Raw genomic sequence first — 17,322 nt, 5'->3', positions numbered from 1 at the left:
ATAATCTACTATACTTTGGGAGTTTGGGTCATGTATGGAAGAGAAGTTAGGGTGTGGGGCCAGTGGTAAAGGAGGAAGTGTTGGCGTCTCAACGTGAGAGGTTAAAATGACATCTCATTGTGAGAGGTTAAAACTTAAAATAGAAAGTATTAAAGTATCAAAACTCGAGAGGCTAACATTTTGTTATTAAATAAGAGTTATTTTGGTGTTACTGGTATCAAAGCTCAGATTAAGGGGTGTTTGGTTGCTACGGGGTAAAGGAAATGGAATCAAGAAAGGGGGAGAAGGGGAAAGGAAAAGAAAACCCTTAGATTTAGAGTGGTGTTTGGTTAAGGCTATGTTCAGTTCACCTTATTTTTGCTTATTTCAGATCTAATCAGATCAGATCAGATCAGATCAGATCAGATCAGAAAAAATAAGTTCAGATCAGATCAGATCAGAAAAAATAAGTTCAGATCAGATCAGATCAGATCAGATCAGACACAGATCAGATCAGATCAGATCAGTTCAGTTCAGATCATATCATGCTTATATTTAAAAACTTATTATTATTAAATATCTTTCACTACATATTAATAAAAATTATAATAATTGAATATTAATAAAGTACTCATTGAGACGAATCAAACAAGACCCCACATGACTATATTTTTTTTCTTATATATTAAGAAAAATCTAAAAGATTATCTCAATTGTGAATAGTGTCAAGATTCTAAGTGACAAAGATAAAAAAATACAAAGGGGTATTATTATTTACTAGTACATTTGTTCAAAAGAATTATTATTGTTGTTGTTGTTGTACTTAATTATTAATATTGGTAATTATTATTAATGTTGTTGTTACCATTATAAATGTCATTGCTATTATTATATTAAGTTATTTTGTTGTTATTAAATAATAGAAAATTAAAAGCCACATGTTAAGAACATAAGATTGACGCAAAAATAAGAAATATATAAAATATGATATCTCAAATTCATGACAACGAAACTACTAATTTCGGATTACATTTCAAAATAAGCTAAGTGTGACATACAAATTAAAATTTAGATTCGGTATACCTCTTCTTACCGAATTCCAAATCTCTCTAGCTATTTGAAGTTGCACGATATTTATTTATTTTTTGCTCAATCATAGTTGTTTGTATATCTTGTTCTATTTTATATGGAAAAAAAAAGAGTTCAGTTTGCCGACTTCTCAAGTGTGAAACTTTTTTTTAAGGGAAAGTGTGAAACATTGTATAAGGTCTCTTATAAATAATGACTTGAGTTATATAATTATTTTTAGTAATAATAATAATTATGATTGTTGTCTCTAATAATAATGATAATAATAATAATTATTATTAATAATAAAAGTTGTATAAAAGTTGTAATAGAAATAAAATGATATAAATAGTAACACTATAAAGAAGATTTATAATGTATGCATAATAATGATTTACAAAGTAATAAATATATAGTAATAATATATTTTATAAAAGATAAGATCTTGTTGAAAAAATAAGTTCAGATCAGTTCAGATCAGATCAGATCAGATCAGATCAGATCAGATCAGATCAGATCAGATCAGATCGAAGACAGAAAAAAATAAGTTCAGATCAGATCAGATCAGAAAAAATAAGTTCAGATCAGATCAGATCAGATCAGATAAGTTCAGATCAGAAAATTTCAGGTGAACTGAACATAGCCTAAGACAATGTCAATTCTCTTGCTTCCTCCTCTTAGAGCACCTCCATTCATGGGGCACCCCATTTTTTCTCTCTCCTCACCTTATTTGTCCACCTCATTTTCCACTACCTCCCCATTTTACCTTACTCAAATTTGAAACACATACCTCCACTCATCTACCTCCCCATTTATCTTCTCTCTCTTATTTCCTATACCCCACCACCTTTTCTCTCTCCTACTTTCCCATACTCCACCAATATTTTATCTATTTATTATATACCCCACCACCTTTTCTTCATTTGGGCACCTCCCCTAAAACTTGAGCATCCTCATTAAATGGGGAACCAACCCCACTCATGGGGAGCCCCATTTGAGGAGAGAGAGTCCATATGGGGAGGGTTTTTTTTGCCATTGGAGGTGCTCTTACCCTTCTTCCACCCTAGCACCACCACTCCTCCCTCTGTTGCTAGTATAATTGGTACTAAAACTCAAAGTTAATACAAAAGTTCACTTACACTTGAGTATCAAAGTAAGAGTTATTTTGGTATTGGTACCAATTTTACGAAACTTCGGTATAAGTTGGTACCAAAATTCAGGTCAGTTTTTTGTCTTTTTGCACGAAATGTCAAAAATGTCCCTATGAGATGTTATTTTGACCTTTCACGATGAGGTGTCTATTCAGACTCGTGGTAAGGAAGGAAACTATTATTCGATTCGTGTAATGTCCCAAATTGTATAAATCTAATTTCAAGCTTCTATGAACTTGAAAATATTTTATTATTGTCTCCTACCGTAACAGAGGTTCCAATAATAAGAGTCATCAATGAATTAATTAGTAATCCTTTTACTAATGATCCAATATTGGTTCGAAAACACGCAAAAACTTTTTACTTATAAATTTCCTTTACAGAGTAGTTTCTTGATCAAATCATAGTATTAGATGCAACTATCTAGAGTAGTTCTTTATTTTTACATTTACAAATGATTCTTTGGTGGGAATCCAACTCAATTGACTGGTTATTTGTCTACGTTTGTACACCGTTGTGAGCATAATACACTACTTTATAGATTTTATCAAGATTACTTTACCTTATTACATCATTTTCGTTATCGGTACTAGTAGTAATTTATTTTCACCACCTCAGGTAACATGCTACAGTATGTCACAAGGATATTTCCTTCGTTATTTAAGAGTGCTTTGAAAACTAGTTGTAACAGGAACATGACTCCATACTTCCATAATGTATACAGAACCATTTGATATCTCTTTCAGAAAAATGTGTCCGAGCACTTGTTAACACTTACTCCACAATATCATCTTACAAAGACAATGGCAGAATACAATCAATGTCAAAACATGAAAATGATTAATTAGTGGAACGCCATTTAAGAAATAGACTAGTAATTGGGGGTTGAGTCGGGTTAACTCAAATGTTTAGTTCTTTCTTCTTCCTATTGAAGTTTAGGGTTCAGTTCCTACTTCAAGCGTTGACTTGAAATTCAAAGGAGATTGCCAGATTGGTAAGATTAGGTGTATCTAGTTGTAATGGGCCTCTAGGCAGGAGCTCTCTACAAGGGCAACTTAGAGGGCTTTTCTTACATATTAAAAAAAAAGGTTTAAGAAATAGACTAACAAACCTAAACATATATATCAATTAAAACAACTTAAACATGTCGTCACAAAAAAAAAAAAAAAACTTAAACATACCAGCTACTCAGTAAGACGGTGGCATAAATGTTCGTATGTGAGGAAAATTTGTAATATGTTAAGTAAAATTAAGCAAAAATTGAGGTGGGTTGAACTTGAACATAATCCTATGAGATTTTTTAAAGAGAAATTTCATTAATTAAAGGTCAGATGACATCTATAATAAGTATTAAAAAATTGAGATACAATTGAACAAGATTAAATCAAATTCGTTTTCGATAATGAAACCATAATGAACCAAATCGACCAAAGTAGCGTATTAGACCCCTTGTATTTGCTGAATCTTGCAGCCATTAATTCGTCTATCATTTTGACATAATTTGGAGACAAAACATTATTGATTAACAATGTTGACCGAATTCGAACTTCCAATACCTTCATGTTGATAGTTTTGAACTTCAACAAATGAGAACATTTCCATACCCATGAATAAATAAACAAGACTCACAACTCTCATAGGGGAGAAGGATACCTCCACAACAGATAGATAAGACAAAAATCTCTATAGTAGGGCTCGAGAAACTCTCACAAATAAAGAATAACTTATTCAACAAAATAATCTATACAAATATATTAAAAAGCGTGCGAAAACAAGAAACTGTGCCACGTGGCGCTCTCCCTAGGGAGTTTTAGTTCATGTAATCCATGTACAATAAAAAAAATTAAGAAATTGCATAGTATAGGGTTTGATCCCGAGACCTCAAGTACATATACTAAAGTTTTAACCACTAGGCTAAGTTGTATTTAGTGTTATTATCATATAATATTATATTAATAAATGAAATTTTTTCTTAATCGGGGCATAGCCCGGGCCTAATAACTAGTATGTAAACTAAAAGCTGAAAATCAGAGAGGAAAATGGGCTTAATTACCATGGATGAGAACATCCACGACATCCTTGACTATAGATTATCTATTACATTATACTCCCTTCGTCTTCTTGCTACATTATTGTGTGCACGAATATTCAAGAGGGGGAAAAGGTGTGGTGGAGATCATCACTTTATGAGAAAATGAGAAATATTTGGGATTAAAAAGGTAGGAAGATTATAGAAATAAAGGGGAACATTTTTGCTTTTTGGTGGTTCATAGTAGCCAATGAAGAAAATGGAGCAAGTAAAAAGAGAACCAGAGACACTCATTTAAGAAAAATGTAGCAAGTAAAACTAGATGGAGGGCGTACTCAAGTAAATTTTTTATCATATTATCTATTTTTATACTCCACTTGTTTCAAAATAGTCTTAATACTTTCCTTTTATGTTTGTTGCAAACTAGTTTGAACACTTTTATTTTTGGCATGGTTCCACCATTATTATGTTAGTCTTCTAACACTTTTTTTTGGGCGCACCAACTCCTATCATATCATTTTTTTTAGACGGTGTGAATACTACAAATGTTAAAATGTATCATTCATTTTGAAACAGAGAAGGTAATCATTAACCTTTCTCATCTCTATTATATAAGCCAAGGGGGAGCATGATGTCCCCAATGAAATGTTTTTTTTTTATCATTACCTAAATATATATACTTATTGGATGTTTAGATTATATACAATTATATCCTTTCCTAATTTAAATATGGGTTAAAAATTCTAATAAAGTTAACATAATGAGAAAAATGGTTACTCAATAAAAAAAATTACAAATTTATTTTGACAACAAAACTTTACATCTAAATGTTTATCTCAATTTCTAAAAACTTTATAGATTATAGTAGTTTGTATAACAATAATTATAACACAAATTATTAAAAGATACCGTCTAATTTTAATATAAAAGTAAACCTAATCACTAAATGGATTAAACTAGTCACGAATAGTCACTATTAGGCTAATTCTCTTTTTAATATTGAGTTTACGATTTACCATTACCTAATTTTAATATAAAAGTAGGCGGTCTCTTACAAGACAAACTCTAATTTTAAATCACACTTCCATTTTGATGAAATTTATTAAGAATAAACCCAAACAATCGACGAACCCATCGCGGGCATCGAAAACCAGTTTAACAGCAAGCATGGATCCAGCAAAAGACTAGTTATAAACTTGTGCTATTTGTGCTATGAATCCAATCTACATGAAGTAACTTCTTTGCTTGTTCCGACGGTGGATCTACCCAGCAATAGTCCGCAACAATCATCTACATAACCCCCCACCATTTCCCTCCCAAATCCATACACACACAACACCCCCATTTTCTCTCTCCTCCTTCCTCCCTAAACTCAACAATGGCGTCCTCAGATGAACAAAACGGTTCACCATCACCTCCAACAAAAGTAGCCCTAATCACCGGCATAACAGGTCAAGACGGATCATACTTAACCGAATTCCTCCTCCAAAAAAACTACCAAGTTCACGGCTTAATCCGTCGATCTTCAAACTTCAACACACAACGCATCAACCACATCTACATCGACCCACACAACGCTTTAAAAGCCAAAATGAAACTTCACTACGCTGATCTGACCGACGCATCTTCTCTTCGTCGTTGGATCGATACAATATCTCCTGACGAAGTATATAATTTGGCTGCACAATCTCATGTTGCTGTTTCTTTTGAAATTCCTGATTATACTGCTGATGTTGTTGCTACTGGTGCACTTCGTTTACTTGAGGCTGTTAGATCTCATATTGCTGAAACTGGTAGGAATCATATTAAGTATTATCAAGCTGGATCGTCGGAAATGTTTGGATCTACTCCACCTCCTCAGCTTGAAACGACGCCGTTTCATCCTAGGTCGCCTTATGCTGTTGCTAAGGTTGCTGCTCATTGGTACACTGTCAATTATCGCGAGGCCTATGGTATAATTTTTGTTTTTTTATTTGTTTGTTTGATTGATTGATGAACATGGGATTTATAAAATGATAAGTGGAAATGGTGAAATGAATGAGGATCAATTGCATTGTTTGTTAATTACAAATTTCAGTTTGATCATTGTTTGTGATTTATATATAAGGAATAATATAGTCATGTGAGATCGGATTAGGTTGGAATTGTTGAAGAGAATGATAGATCAATTGCATTGTTTGTTTTAATGTACTACTCCCCTTTATTACATATTTTGGTGTTTGATCATTGTTTGTGATTTATATGTAAGGAATAATATAGTCACGTGAGATCGGATTAGGTTGGAATTGTTGAAGAGAATGATAAATCAATTGCATTGTTTGTTTTAATGTACTACTCCCCTTTATTACAAATTTCGGTGTTTGATCATTGTTTGTGATTTATAAGTACGGAATAATATAGTTATGTGAGATCTTGTTAGATTCGTTTATTTTTGTAATTTTTAACAAATAGTGCATTACTAGATACTTATTAATGCTACATATATGTGTGAAGAGTGGGAGTGTAACAATCTTTTAGAAACAGAGGTAGTAATTGCTTATTATTTTTAAGTATTTTCTTATGTTGTTTAATTAAGATCTCGGACTTGTTTCAGTTGGATCCTTTGTTGGATTGATGGGAGTGTTTATATGATTTCATTTGGGGAAGAAAATCAAGTTAGAGTTTTGCTGAGTGTATTGATCACCAAAAATAATTAAGAAATTTCGTAGTATTTCGATTGTTAGATCATGTTGTGGGTTTAAATCATAAGGTTGAATGGCCTATATCACTCACTCTGCCAAATTGTTAGTACTCGAGTAGACGATTAAGTGATTGCTGTAGAAATGCTGTTAGAATAATGTTGTGTAAGTATCTGAACTGGTTTCTTTTGATAGGCATATATGCTTGCAATGGTATTTTGTTCAACCACGAATCACCACGCAGGGGAGAGAACTTTGTGACGCGTAAGATCACTCGTGCGGTTGGCCGGATCAAGATCGGGCTTCAGAGCAAGCTTTTCCTTGGTAATTTGTCAGCATCGAGGGATTGGGGATTTGCGGGGGACTATGTAGAGGCAATGTGGTTGATGCTTCAACAAGAGAAGCCTGATGACTATGTGGTAGCCACCGAGGAGTCTCACAGTGTTGAGGAGTTCTTGGAAGCTGCTTTTGGGTACGTGGGATTGAACTGGCGGGATCATGTGGTGATTGACAAGAGGTATTTTAGGCCATCTGAGGTCGACAATCTACAAGGTGATGCGAGCAAAGCAAAGAAAGTGCTCGGTTGGAAGCCTAAGGTCGGGTTTCAACAACTGGTGAAAATGATGGTTGATGAAGACGTCGAGTTGGCTAAGAGGGAAAAGGTACTTGTTGATGCTGGTTACATGGATGCTCAGCAACAACCTTGAGTAAGTGAGCTATGATACTACCATTTGATTCTTCAAAATTTTAAATTTCTTTTTGTGATTTAATATACGGATCAGATCATAGGTTACTTGGAAGTGGAAATTGAGTTATTGATTTGTTGATTTTGTTTCAAAAGTCCAGTTTTTAATTCTATAGTTAGATCCTTTGTTCCCACCCTTTCAGTGTCGGTGGGATACTTTCTTGTCATAGTCTGTATGTTGGCACTTAGTCATCTTAATTTGTCAATCAACAAGATTTACTCTTAATTGTGTTATACTTTTCTGGAGATGAGTAGGGTTGTAACTTATAAATACAGCTGTTTCGTACTTGATCCAGGAATCTCTGTAGAACTTACAAGCTTTCAGCTGTCATTAATCCTTGATTTGGGATTTTTCATAATCATGTAATAATAGTAATATTTTTTTTGATTATCATATCATTTTGATGATTGTCCTTTGTTCCTTCTTTCTTTTGAACTCTTTCTATCTACGAACCGAAGAAAAATTTCTCTCGTATAGTCATATACTCCACTCTCACTTGCTGCAGTAAAATTGTGCAAACCTTACTGCAGTTGCTCGCGACACAACAGTTGCTTTTGTTTTTCGTACCATAAGGGTGGTTTTCACAAGAACAAAGAGCCTAAATATGTTTGTATCATTGATCTTGCTTGTGTAAAATGCTTATGATGTGAAGAATAGTTAGACGATTGTTCTACTGTACAACTCCCAATACATTTACAAATTTCGACATTTCCAACCTATCATTCATGGGAACAGAAAACTGAAATATATATACATATAATACTTTACATAACAGAGAGATCAATTCTATGAATCCAGTGATCTACTCCGAATTCGTCTAGGATGCAGAAGGATGAACAATGAGATCATGCCTACCTAAGAGGCTATGCGAAGTGACCTATAAACTATTGTATATACTGGCTCCTCGTCTTAAAGCGAGGACCCAAAAATATGGAGTCCATTGTTCTAACCTGCTTATTATAGAATGCTCTATTTTGTAGGAATGAATGTGAATATGATTATTATCTATAATTCTTTTTCTAAAATTAATATAATGTTATGTCTTTACGGCCTATTTTCGATAATAAGCTCAAGACTGAAAGTCCTGGCTGAGACCAGAAGAGTTCATGAGTTGTTACAAGCTATGCAAGAAAAAAACTTGGTTGCTAATGATCTGCTAGTATTCTTTGAATGTTTGCCATCCACAACAACAATTGCAGAGTCGTCTTCTCCTCGCTTCCGGGCTTCTTCACACTCATGCAAGAAAATCTTCCAGGCTTCGTGCACATATTCAGCAGCTTCTTTAACTGTCATCTTCTCTACTAGTGTATCTGGGTAAGTTTTCTTCTTGTGGTCGCCATTTAAGCAAGCTGCCATTTGCACCAACTCTGCCTGGAAATCAGACAATAGCCTGTTTTCCAGCGGTAGATCTTCCCTCAGTTTAACTGGCTCTGGCAAAGTAACTGCATATGTATGCATAAGTTAGGAAAAAGTTTATAAGATAAACTCAACTAAGGCTACAAGCATCTTTACTGAGATGGAATCCACAACGGCGTTATATTTAGGCGCAATTCTCTTTGCATGATATTTTCTCGATTTATTTGAACTTATCTGAATTTGTGAGTGTAATTTAATCAAAGACATGAACTTACTTGATCACTTCTAAAATTAAGTAGAATTTGATATGAGTGGAGGGTCAATTTTTACCTGGACAGTCAGTTCTTGGACTCTTCCTATTAGCCACACCTTCAAAAGTTCCCGCCCATGCATCACGCTTAGTTAAAAAGTCTTTGAGGTTGAATATCTTCTTGACAGTTGCTGGAATTGAAGAATGTTCATATTGTGATGTAGAATATGGCCCCGTAGGTTCATGTAACACTGCATTCCCCAACTTATCACAGTCAATAATTTCCATAAAATTAGCAAAGCTCAAATTCGAAATATAATTTAGATCTTCAATAGTTGGTATTCTGTCAAATTGCCCGACTTTACAATACTAGTCTTACATGCACGCAATGCGTGCGATAACGTGTGATAACAAATGAAATAGAAAATAAAATTAATTGGGTAGAAAAACTATCTTTACATTTTATTTTCTCAAAAGACTGATGTTCAGTTTAAAACTTTAAATATCCTACTTTCCCCTCCTTTTTCCATTCAAATGAAACAGTTAGTTATTCTCTATTTTTTTTCCCTTTTCTACTTTTTGGTGTCCCCCATGTATTGCCTTATATAATAGAGATTAACTTAATATGTTATTTTTGCGTTATTTAACTAATAGTGGTCGGACTAGATCAACTGTCTCATACAAGAATTTGCGAATCTTTAAAGTAAAAGTACCTGTTCCAGGTTCAATCCATGGAGAAATCATGAAAGTTGGAACTCTAACACCAAGTCGATCAAATTTAAAGTTGTATGGTTCAGAACCAGTAATGTCATCAGGGCTAGGAACCCCTTCCACGGGTGTGGGAACATGATCAAAGAAACCACCATGCTCATCATATGTGATTATAAACAACATTTCATTCCATTGAGCACTTGATCTTAATGCTTCATAAACTTCTTTAATGAATTTTTGACCAATTGATACATCATGAGATGGATGATCATCATTTCCTGGCAATGTTAGCAAGTCAAAATATCTTTGTTCAATCACCACATAATTTGGTAGCTTCCCTTCCTTGCAATGCTTCTTGAAACTTAGGTCAAATTGGTGGAATTTTGTTATGTATTTCAGCCTCCTAAGGTTCCTGCCAAAATTAGAAAGAAAAAGGTCTATTACTAATTAATTGTACCTTATCTTCATAATAATATTCATCTCATTTGGACCCAAAACTTCACTAGAATAGCAAGACAAAGTAGTAAGCAAAAGCATGTCAAAACTTCACTGATTTTATGAAGTAATGAGTTTTTAGTAGTGTTCTACTTAACTAACGTTTCATAAGTTCAAATAAGTTAAGGCAAGTTCAAATAAAGATCAAATAAGCACATCATGTCAAAACTTCACTGATTTGATGAAGTATGAGTTTTTAGTAGCGTTCTACTTGAATAACGTTACATAAGTTCAAATAAGTTAAGGCAAGTTCAAACAAAGATCAAATAAGCACGAATAATTTAAGGGTATGTTCTCTTCAGCATAAAACAGCTGAACTGAATTAAACTGAGCTGAACTGAACTGAACTGAAATGAATAGTGATATGTGAGAGTAAAAGTATTATCCAGAGCTGAACTGAATTGAACTGAACTGAGAATAAGTTGGGGAGAACAGGGCAATGATTCAAATACCTGTAGAAGAGAGTGGAAGGAGGATACTGATAATAGATACCAAAAGAGAAACCAGCCTCATCCAATGATTCAAATATGGTTTTTTGAGGCAACCCACCAATGAGTTTCTTAGTATCATTACTTGTTAAACCATGAGATGTTGCTGAGTGCACATACAACCTATTTGGTTGTGTGGATGCAGGTACTGAAGCAAACCATCTATCACAAACTGCAAATTGGGTCATTAACTCCTTGAAAACGGGTACAAGATCCGGTTTGAACCCATTCATCACCGTCTCATCCATCCCACTTTGAATCCGGTTTGCATTCTGGACAAATCCTTGCATTGTTGGAGCCTTCTTCTTTTGGGCTGATTCTTGAGTCCATTGTTCACCAAATACCTGCTCAACATATATTTCTCTTTAGCTATTGCAAATTTTTGTGTTGGAGTTTGTTTAAAATCTACTATAAACAAATGCACGAAATGCGTGTTTCAAGTTATAAAAAGACGTACAATAGTAATAGTATATTCCTAGTGCATATCAAACTACTCAATTATATAATAGAGATAGATTTGCTCGTATTGGAGGTTTCTAGCCTAATTTCCGCAGATTTAAATATCTCCACGGAGTCCATGAGATTAACAAAAAAAAGTCCTACATACCTGCTCGTAGATGGCTTGGATGGAGTGACCAGGGTCAGGGTCGACGTACACGGATCCATCCCCGAAATTGATCCTTGGTGAGTTTGTGTTCGACGTATCCAAGGGGTTCGATTCCTGACCCGTGACACCATCGATTTTCGGGTTGAGCGGCTTCATCCACCCGAGTATGTGGTCAAATGACCTGTTCTCTTGCACCAACACCACCACTGTTTTAATTGGATATGGGCTACTCTTAGTGTTACTTTCATCACTAGCCATGCCTTAAAAATGTTACTATGAAAATCACTCCCTTTTCTTGGTCACTTAATTCTTGATGTTGTTGGCAAAAGTAGGGATGAGTTTATAAAGTGGAGTAACTAGCTTAGCTTGGTGATGAAGGTACGTCATACGTGCATAAATTTGATTCTTTATGGGACTTGACGTGATTATTTTGGTGTATTTGAATCATTGCATTTTTGTAGAACTGATTAGCTTGCGTGCCAAAAGACACTTATCAAAATGGAGTAGTGTGTTATGCTACATTAACTTTACCTGTAATCTACATTCTACACACCACATTCATCATCTTCTAGAGATTGTCCATTTACTTGTTACACATCTATCTATAGAGATATATCAAAAAGTGTGCATAATAGTGTCTATGCGCCACGTAGCATCCTCCTTCTGCCATTAAAATTTTGTCATCGTGTCTTTTAAATTTTAATCAACAATAAGTCAGGTGATCATTATTTAAAAAAAAATAGGAAAAATTGTTAGAAACTACCTATTAAAAACACTTTTTTTAAAAAAACTACCTTATATCATGTTTATTTTACAAAACTACCTTATAAGTGGAAAAACTTTAAAAAGCACTACCAAATTCATAATTTTCTAACTATGGTTAACTACTCCCTCCAATTATCCTTCTAATATAAGATTATGAAAATACCCCCTAAATTCAGTACGTTACAATTACGATATCATCACTTTCTTGATCACTTGATGGTCTATCTCTCAAATATACATGTGGCAAGCACAAGCACACCTTCTCTCCCCCCAAAAGTCAATCCCAAAAACAAACCAGCAGTAAAAGTGTCTAGTAGGGCAAGCTTTGCACCATCATCAAACCATATTCTTCATCATCATCAACGACATCAATTCATGACCCAAAGCCTAATTTCTATCTGCTTTTGTTACTCATAATGAAGAATTAATTGGTGAAGCAAAAGGTTGGGAGAAGAAATTACACAAACGTTTAAGGGATCGGAGTATTCAATAGTTAAACGCTCCTGTGAGGGAAATTAGCAAAGAAGGGTTGGGGTAGTTTAGTAATCTTATATTAGAATGATAATTGGAGGAAATAGTTAACCATGGTTAGTAAATTCTGAATTTGGTAGTGCTTTTTAAAGTTTTTCCACTTATAAGGTAGTTTTGTAAAATAAACATAATATAAGGTAGTTTTTTTTTTTTTTAAACAAAGTGTCTTTAATAGGTACTCCCTCTGTTTTTTTTTATCTTTCTCACTTAGAATCTTGACACTATTCATGTATAGAGAAAATCTTCTCAAATGTTCTCAATTTATAAGAAAAAACATAGTCATGTGGAGTCTTGTTTGATTCGTCTCAATTAGTACTTTATTAAAATTCAATCGTTATAATTTTTACTAATATATAATGAAAGATATTTAAGTTTTAAAACGTGCATTGGCAAACGTGCAAAGTCAAAGTAGGAATGATAAAAAAAAACAGAGGGAGTAGTTTCTAACAATTTTTCCAAAAAAATATATATGCTAAAGTTTGAGCTTGAACCCGTAACCTTAGGTAAGGATTTTCAAAGATTCACCATATCATTTAACATCTTTTAGTGATTCATATTTCCACAAAATTCTAGATATGTGTTGTAATTCATATTTCCGTCAAGTTTATTTTTCTTATTTGATTTCTTTTTTGCAGTTATCCCCTTGCTCCATCTCCCCTTTCGAAATTCACCATGAATGTGAGAATATTCTACTTCGTAACTAATGGGGTAGTTCTACAAATTATTCTGGATGCTAATCAAATCTTTTTGTTGTGTTCAAGAATACGAATCAGAAGATGAAGTTTAAAGGTCAGAGGGTAACTCTCATAAGGTCAATGAAATTGTTAATCATAGCACGAATTCCTTAATTGCGTATATAATTTATTTCAGTTGTGCTTTTACGTGCCATGTGGAACCTTTCTTCTTGCACTAGAATTTTATCGCGTGTTCTATGAACCAACAGGTAATTGATCATCATATTTTTCGGAAAAAATATAATGATATCTCAAATCGACCATGTGACCTATTAATAAGTATTAAGATACATATACTGCCGTACACCAAGTGATATACGGTGTAATTATTTTAAAATTAAATTATTAATAGACGAAAATTAAAATTACCCGAGACATAATTCGGACCTAAAAACTAGTACAATATTTAAAACTCATAAATCAATAACATATTTAATTACATATTAATAAAAATTGAATTACTTTGAATTATATATATTTAAAATTTTGGAAATGGAAAATAAAAGAATTTAGTTATGATATAACTTTGATATACCTTTCCTTTAGTATATGCTAGTTCTTGGTTGGTAAACATATTTTTATTTGGATATGATCAATCAATTTTTTTTGTTGTTATTCGAGAATACTGTTTTAGACCAAATAAAGTTATCCTTGCCTTACTCTAAACTATATATGATGCAATTGATTTTAGAAGTAGAACTGATATATGCCGCAATATCGCATAAAATCTTTAGCAACGAATCACATTTCGGGTAAATTAATATTAAAAACAAAACCATATACTCTCACAAAGAGATATAAACCTAATATATGTGGGTAGATATATACACTATCAATGAATAAAGATAACCTAATAATTGGATGGAAAAACTCTCTGTTGGAGAGAGAGTGAATTGAAGACTTTTACCGTGAACATGATACAAAATTAGAAAACAGAAGATATATAGTTCTTATCATTAATTACATAGGTGATGGAATCACCTAGCTAGGCCAACAAAAAAAGAAAGTAGTGGTAACTCATATGACATCTTATAAAAATTTTGATACCTAAAGTAAGTTAAAGTGATATCAAAATAGAGTCATTTCGTATCAAACTTACACTTTGATACCAAGTGAGAGTTACTTTGATATTGGTATTACAATAACTCTATTTTGGTACCAAACTACCAATAATTTAATTAGTTTTGGTATCAAAAATTTTGTGAGATGTCATTTTGACGTCTCACTCTGATACGTCAATTCAAGCTAAGCAAAAAAAATTAGGACTATCCCTTAAGGTGTTTTGTGTAAAGATAAAAAAAAACACTAGTTTAGCAAGGAAGTGCTAAAAGACAATTCAGTCCTTCCTCATAGTCATAGGTTACGTCAAATTTTCTTTTCTTGGTATTGCTTCCAAAACTAATGTTGTAATTTTTGGGAGTTAAACCTATGTCAAGAGTTGTACTTGAAACTTTATTCTGAGTTTTGTATCTCCCTTGAGATAAAATATTAATCCAATTTTGATTCTTTTGTATGGCATACAGATCGATGTGAAATATATCGATACAGCAAGCAATTGACAATGGAAACGAGAAGTAATCATAAATAAAAATGACACCAGCATTATTAACATATTTAAGGTGCTAACATATTTTAGGTGCTAAGATGATTAGTAGTGTTTGGAAAGCACCTAAAATAAAATTTTAGGTGGCTAAAATGACTTAAATGATAAGTTAAAAAAATTACCTTTTCAAAATCAGGTGACTGAAATTTTGGAAAATCTTTCCAAAATTTTGACAACAATTTATTTTGCTAAAATAATTTATCAACTTAATCAACTAATTTTGCCAAACAGTTAAACTAATCAGTTACCTTATAAGTTCTAGCACCTTATCAATTTCAGCTTTTGTTAGGAAATTGGTGTTGTAGTTTGATTAATGCGGAACCGAAAATCAATGAAATAATGAAGGTGAGAAAATTATAAAGATGAACAAACAAATAACACAAGGATTTACGTGGTTCAGTCAAATTTGACCTACATCCACAGGTGGGGGATTAGAGCTTCTTCACTATAATGGAGAAAATCAGAGAGAATAATACAAGGAATTCTAAATCTAGAGGTTAAAAGTGTTTCATAAGTTGTGTTGTTAATAATGAACACTAAGAGCCCTTTTATAATCATAAGGAACCCGTACAAACCCTAAAAGATAACTTAAAACGGAAAAATATCGAAAAAAACGCGTTCAGCGAACTAAACCGCGCACCGCCCGATTGGGTCGGGCGAAATCCGCCTGATCGGGCCCGGGACGAAACAGCTTCGTCAGTTTTCCGTAAAACAGTCATAACTTTCTCGTTTCTCATCGAAATTGGGCATATGACCCATCGTTGGAAAGCTCTTTGAACAAGCTATCACCTCCAATTTGAATCACATCAAAATCATTTATAGATTGAGAGATATGTGCATTCAAAGTTAGCCTTATGCCATTCACAAGATTTCAAGTCATATTTAACAGCTTTATCTTATCAGTTTCAGTTAACTTATTAGTTTCAGTTTATTTTCAGCTAGTATTGCCAAACAGAGCCATTTTATGATCTCACGGTTATAAAGAAGTTCCACAATAGTTGGTAAGGAAACTTGATACACAAAGTTTACATTTTATGATACAGATATATACTTATACTCCATCAAGAAATAAAAGTTCTCTTAGTTACATATTTGTAAAAGTATCAAACTTTATTATTCTAATTTAATTATGCACTAAAATCAATCTAGTAAGAGCTAATTATGAATGAAAAGTTACATTAGAAGTTTCATAGATTTGACCCAAATAATCTGATGATATGGGTATATGGACACTCTAGCATATATTTTGGCAAAAAATCACGAATTTTCTTCATTAAATAGCCAAATCGAACACTTGAATATGTACCCATCTGTAAAAGATGCCTTGTATTCAAGCCAAGCTCGGAAACCCGCGGGCGCAGGCTCGATCCCGCGGGCGGAGGAATTCGTTGATGAGGAGCAGCCCGAAATCCCGCGGGCGCAGGATCGATCCTGCGGGCGGACAGGAAGTCCGTGAGAATGGGGAGCATCGGCTGCGGGCGCGGGACGCAATTAAATTAGATAAGATCTTACTTGGTGGATTTTAACAATTTTTCTATTGCTTTTGTCTTATATGTTATATATGCCAGGTTATATATACAAAAAGAAAAATTTACACGTTATTGCTCATGAATATGCCATTATGCTAATCATATGAAAGGCATATCCCATGCGTGTGCAGCTGCTCAATAAACCAAGCTTTCTCCCATTCTTCAACTAGAAAATTAGATGTGGAAAAAACTAAAAAGAAAGGGAGATGATGCTATCATTCACGTTCAAAGACAAGAAAACACGTCCACGAGTACCACGTATACTTTCTTGCTAGAGAATTTCTAAGATATGCAATCCTTTGATTTGAGACTGATAACCATATTATATCAGATCGAAAGGCTAGATTAGAGTTCATTTATTGCATACCCTCAACTTGAGTGTACTATGTGCACAGGCCCAAAAAAAGAAATTAACTATGACCAGTTAAATAAAAATTGATAGACTTTTTGAATATTTAGTGAAATTTGTGCTATTTTTGTGCAATATTTAATAATATTATGTGCTTATTTTTTATTGGTATCATTAACAAAATATAGATTATAGTTTTGGGTACGAAGGTTTTAATTATATGACCTATAAAATATTAGGATCGACTCATATA

The 17,322-nt window shown here is 33.4% G+C and overlaps 2 protein-coding genes across 2 annotated transcripts; one reads left to right on the top strand and one right to left on the bottom strand.

Moving 5' to 3' along the window:
• Positions 1-5,420: 5,420 nt before the first annotated feature.
• On the top strand, positions 5,421-8,041 carry LOC104905183 (GDP-mannose 4,6 dehydratase 1). Its single transcript, XM_010693633.4, has 2 exons — positions 5,421-6,179; positions 7,101-8,041. The coding sequence occupies exons 1-2, from the start codon at positions 5,606-5,608 to the stop codon at positions 7,610-7,612; spliced, it is 1,086 nt and encodes a 361-aa protein (XP_010691935.1). The 5' UTR covers positions 5,421-5,605; the 3' UTR covers positions 7,613-8,041.
• A 338-nt stretch (positions 8,042-8,379) lies between these two features.
• Positions 8,380-11,950, bottom strand: LOC104905184 (non-specific phospholipase C4). The gene is made up of 5 exons (XM_010693634.4): positions 11,559-11,950; positions 10,916-11,295; positions 9,971-10,380; positions 9,338-9,508; positions 8,380-9,093 (listed from the first exon to the last, which is right to left on the bottom strand). Exons 1-5 carry the CDS (start codon positions 11,814-11,816, stop codon positions 8,756-8,758), a joined length of 1,557 nt encoding a protein of 518 aa, XP_010691936.1. The 5' UTR covers positions 11,817-11,950; the 3' UTR covers positions 8,380-8,755.
• Positions 11,951-17,322: the final 5,372 nt, after the last annotated feature.

The sequence above is a fragment of the Beta vulgaris genome, chromosome 1, assembly GCF_026745355.1.
Source record: "Beta vulgaris subsp. vulgaris cultivar EL10 chromosome 1, EL10.2, whole genome shotgun sequence".
Lineage (NCBI taxonomy): Eukaryota > Viridiplantae > Streptophyta > Magnoliopsida > Caryophyllales > Amaranthaceae > Beta > Beta vulgaris.
The sequence above is the reverse complement of the archived record's forward strand: the minus strand, read 5'-3'. Positions and strand labels throughout refer to the sequence as shown.

Coding starts and splice junctions, on each gene's coding strand:
- LOC104905184 (XM_010693634.4), bottom strand. CDS start 11,816: ATGGCTAGTGATGAAAGTAACACTAAGAGTAGCCCATATCCAATTAAA. Junction 11,296..11,558: donor TCCAAGCCATCTACGAGCAG/GTATGTAGGACT, acceptor TATGTTGAGCAG/GTATTTGGTGAACAATGGAC. Junction 10,381..10,915: donor CCTTCCACTCTCTTCTACAG/GTATTTGAATCA, acceptor TAATTTTGGCAG/GAACCTTAGGAGGCTGAAAT.
- LOC104905183 (XM_010693633.4), top strand. CDS start 5,606: ATGGCGTCCTCAGATGAACAAAACGGTTCACCATCACCTCCAACAAAA. Junction 6,180..7,100: donor CAATTATCGCGAGGCCTATG/GTATAATTTTTG, acceptor TTCTTTTGATAG/GCATATATGCTTGCAATGGT.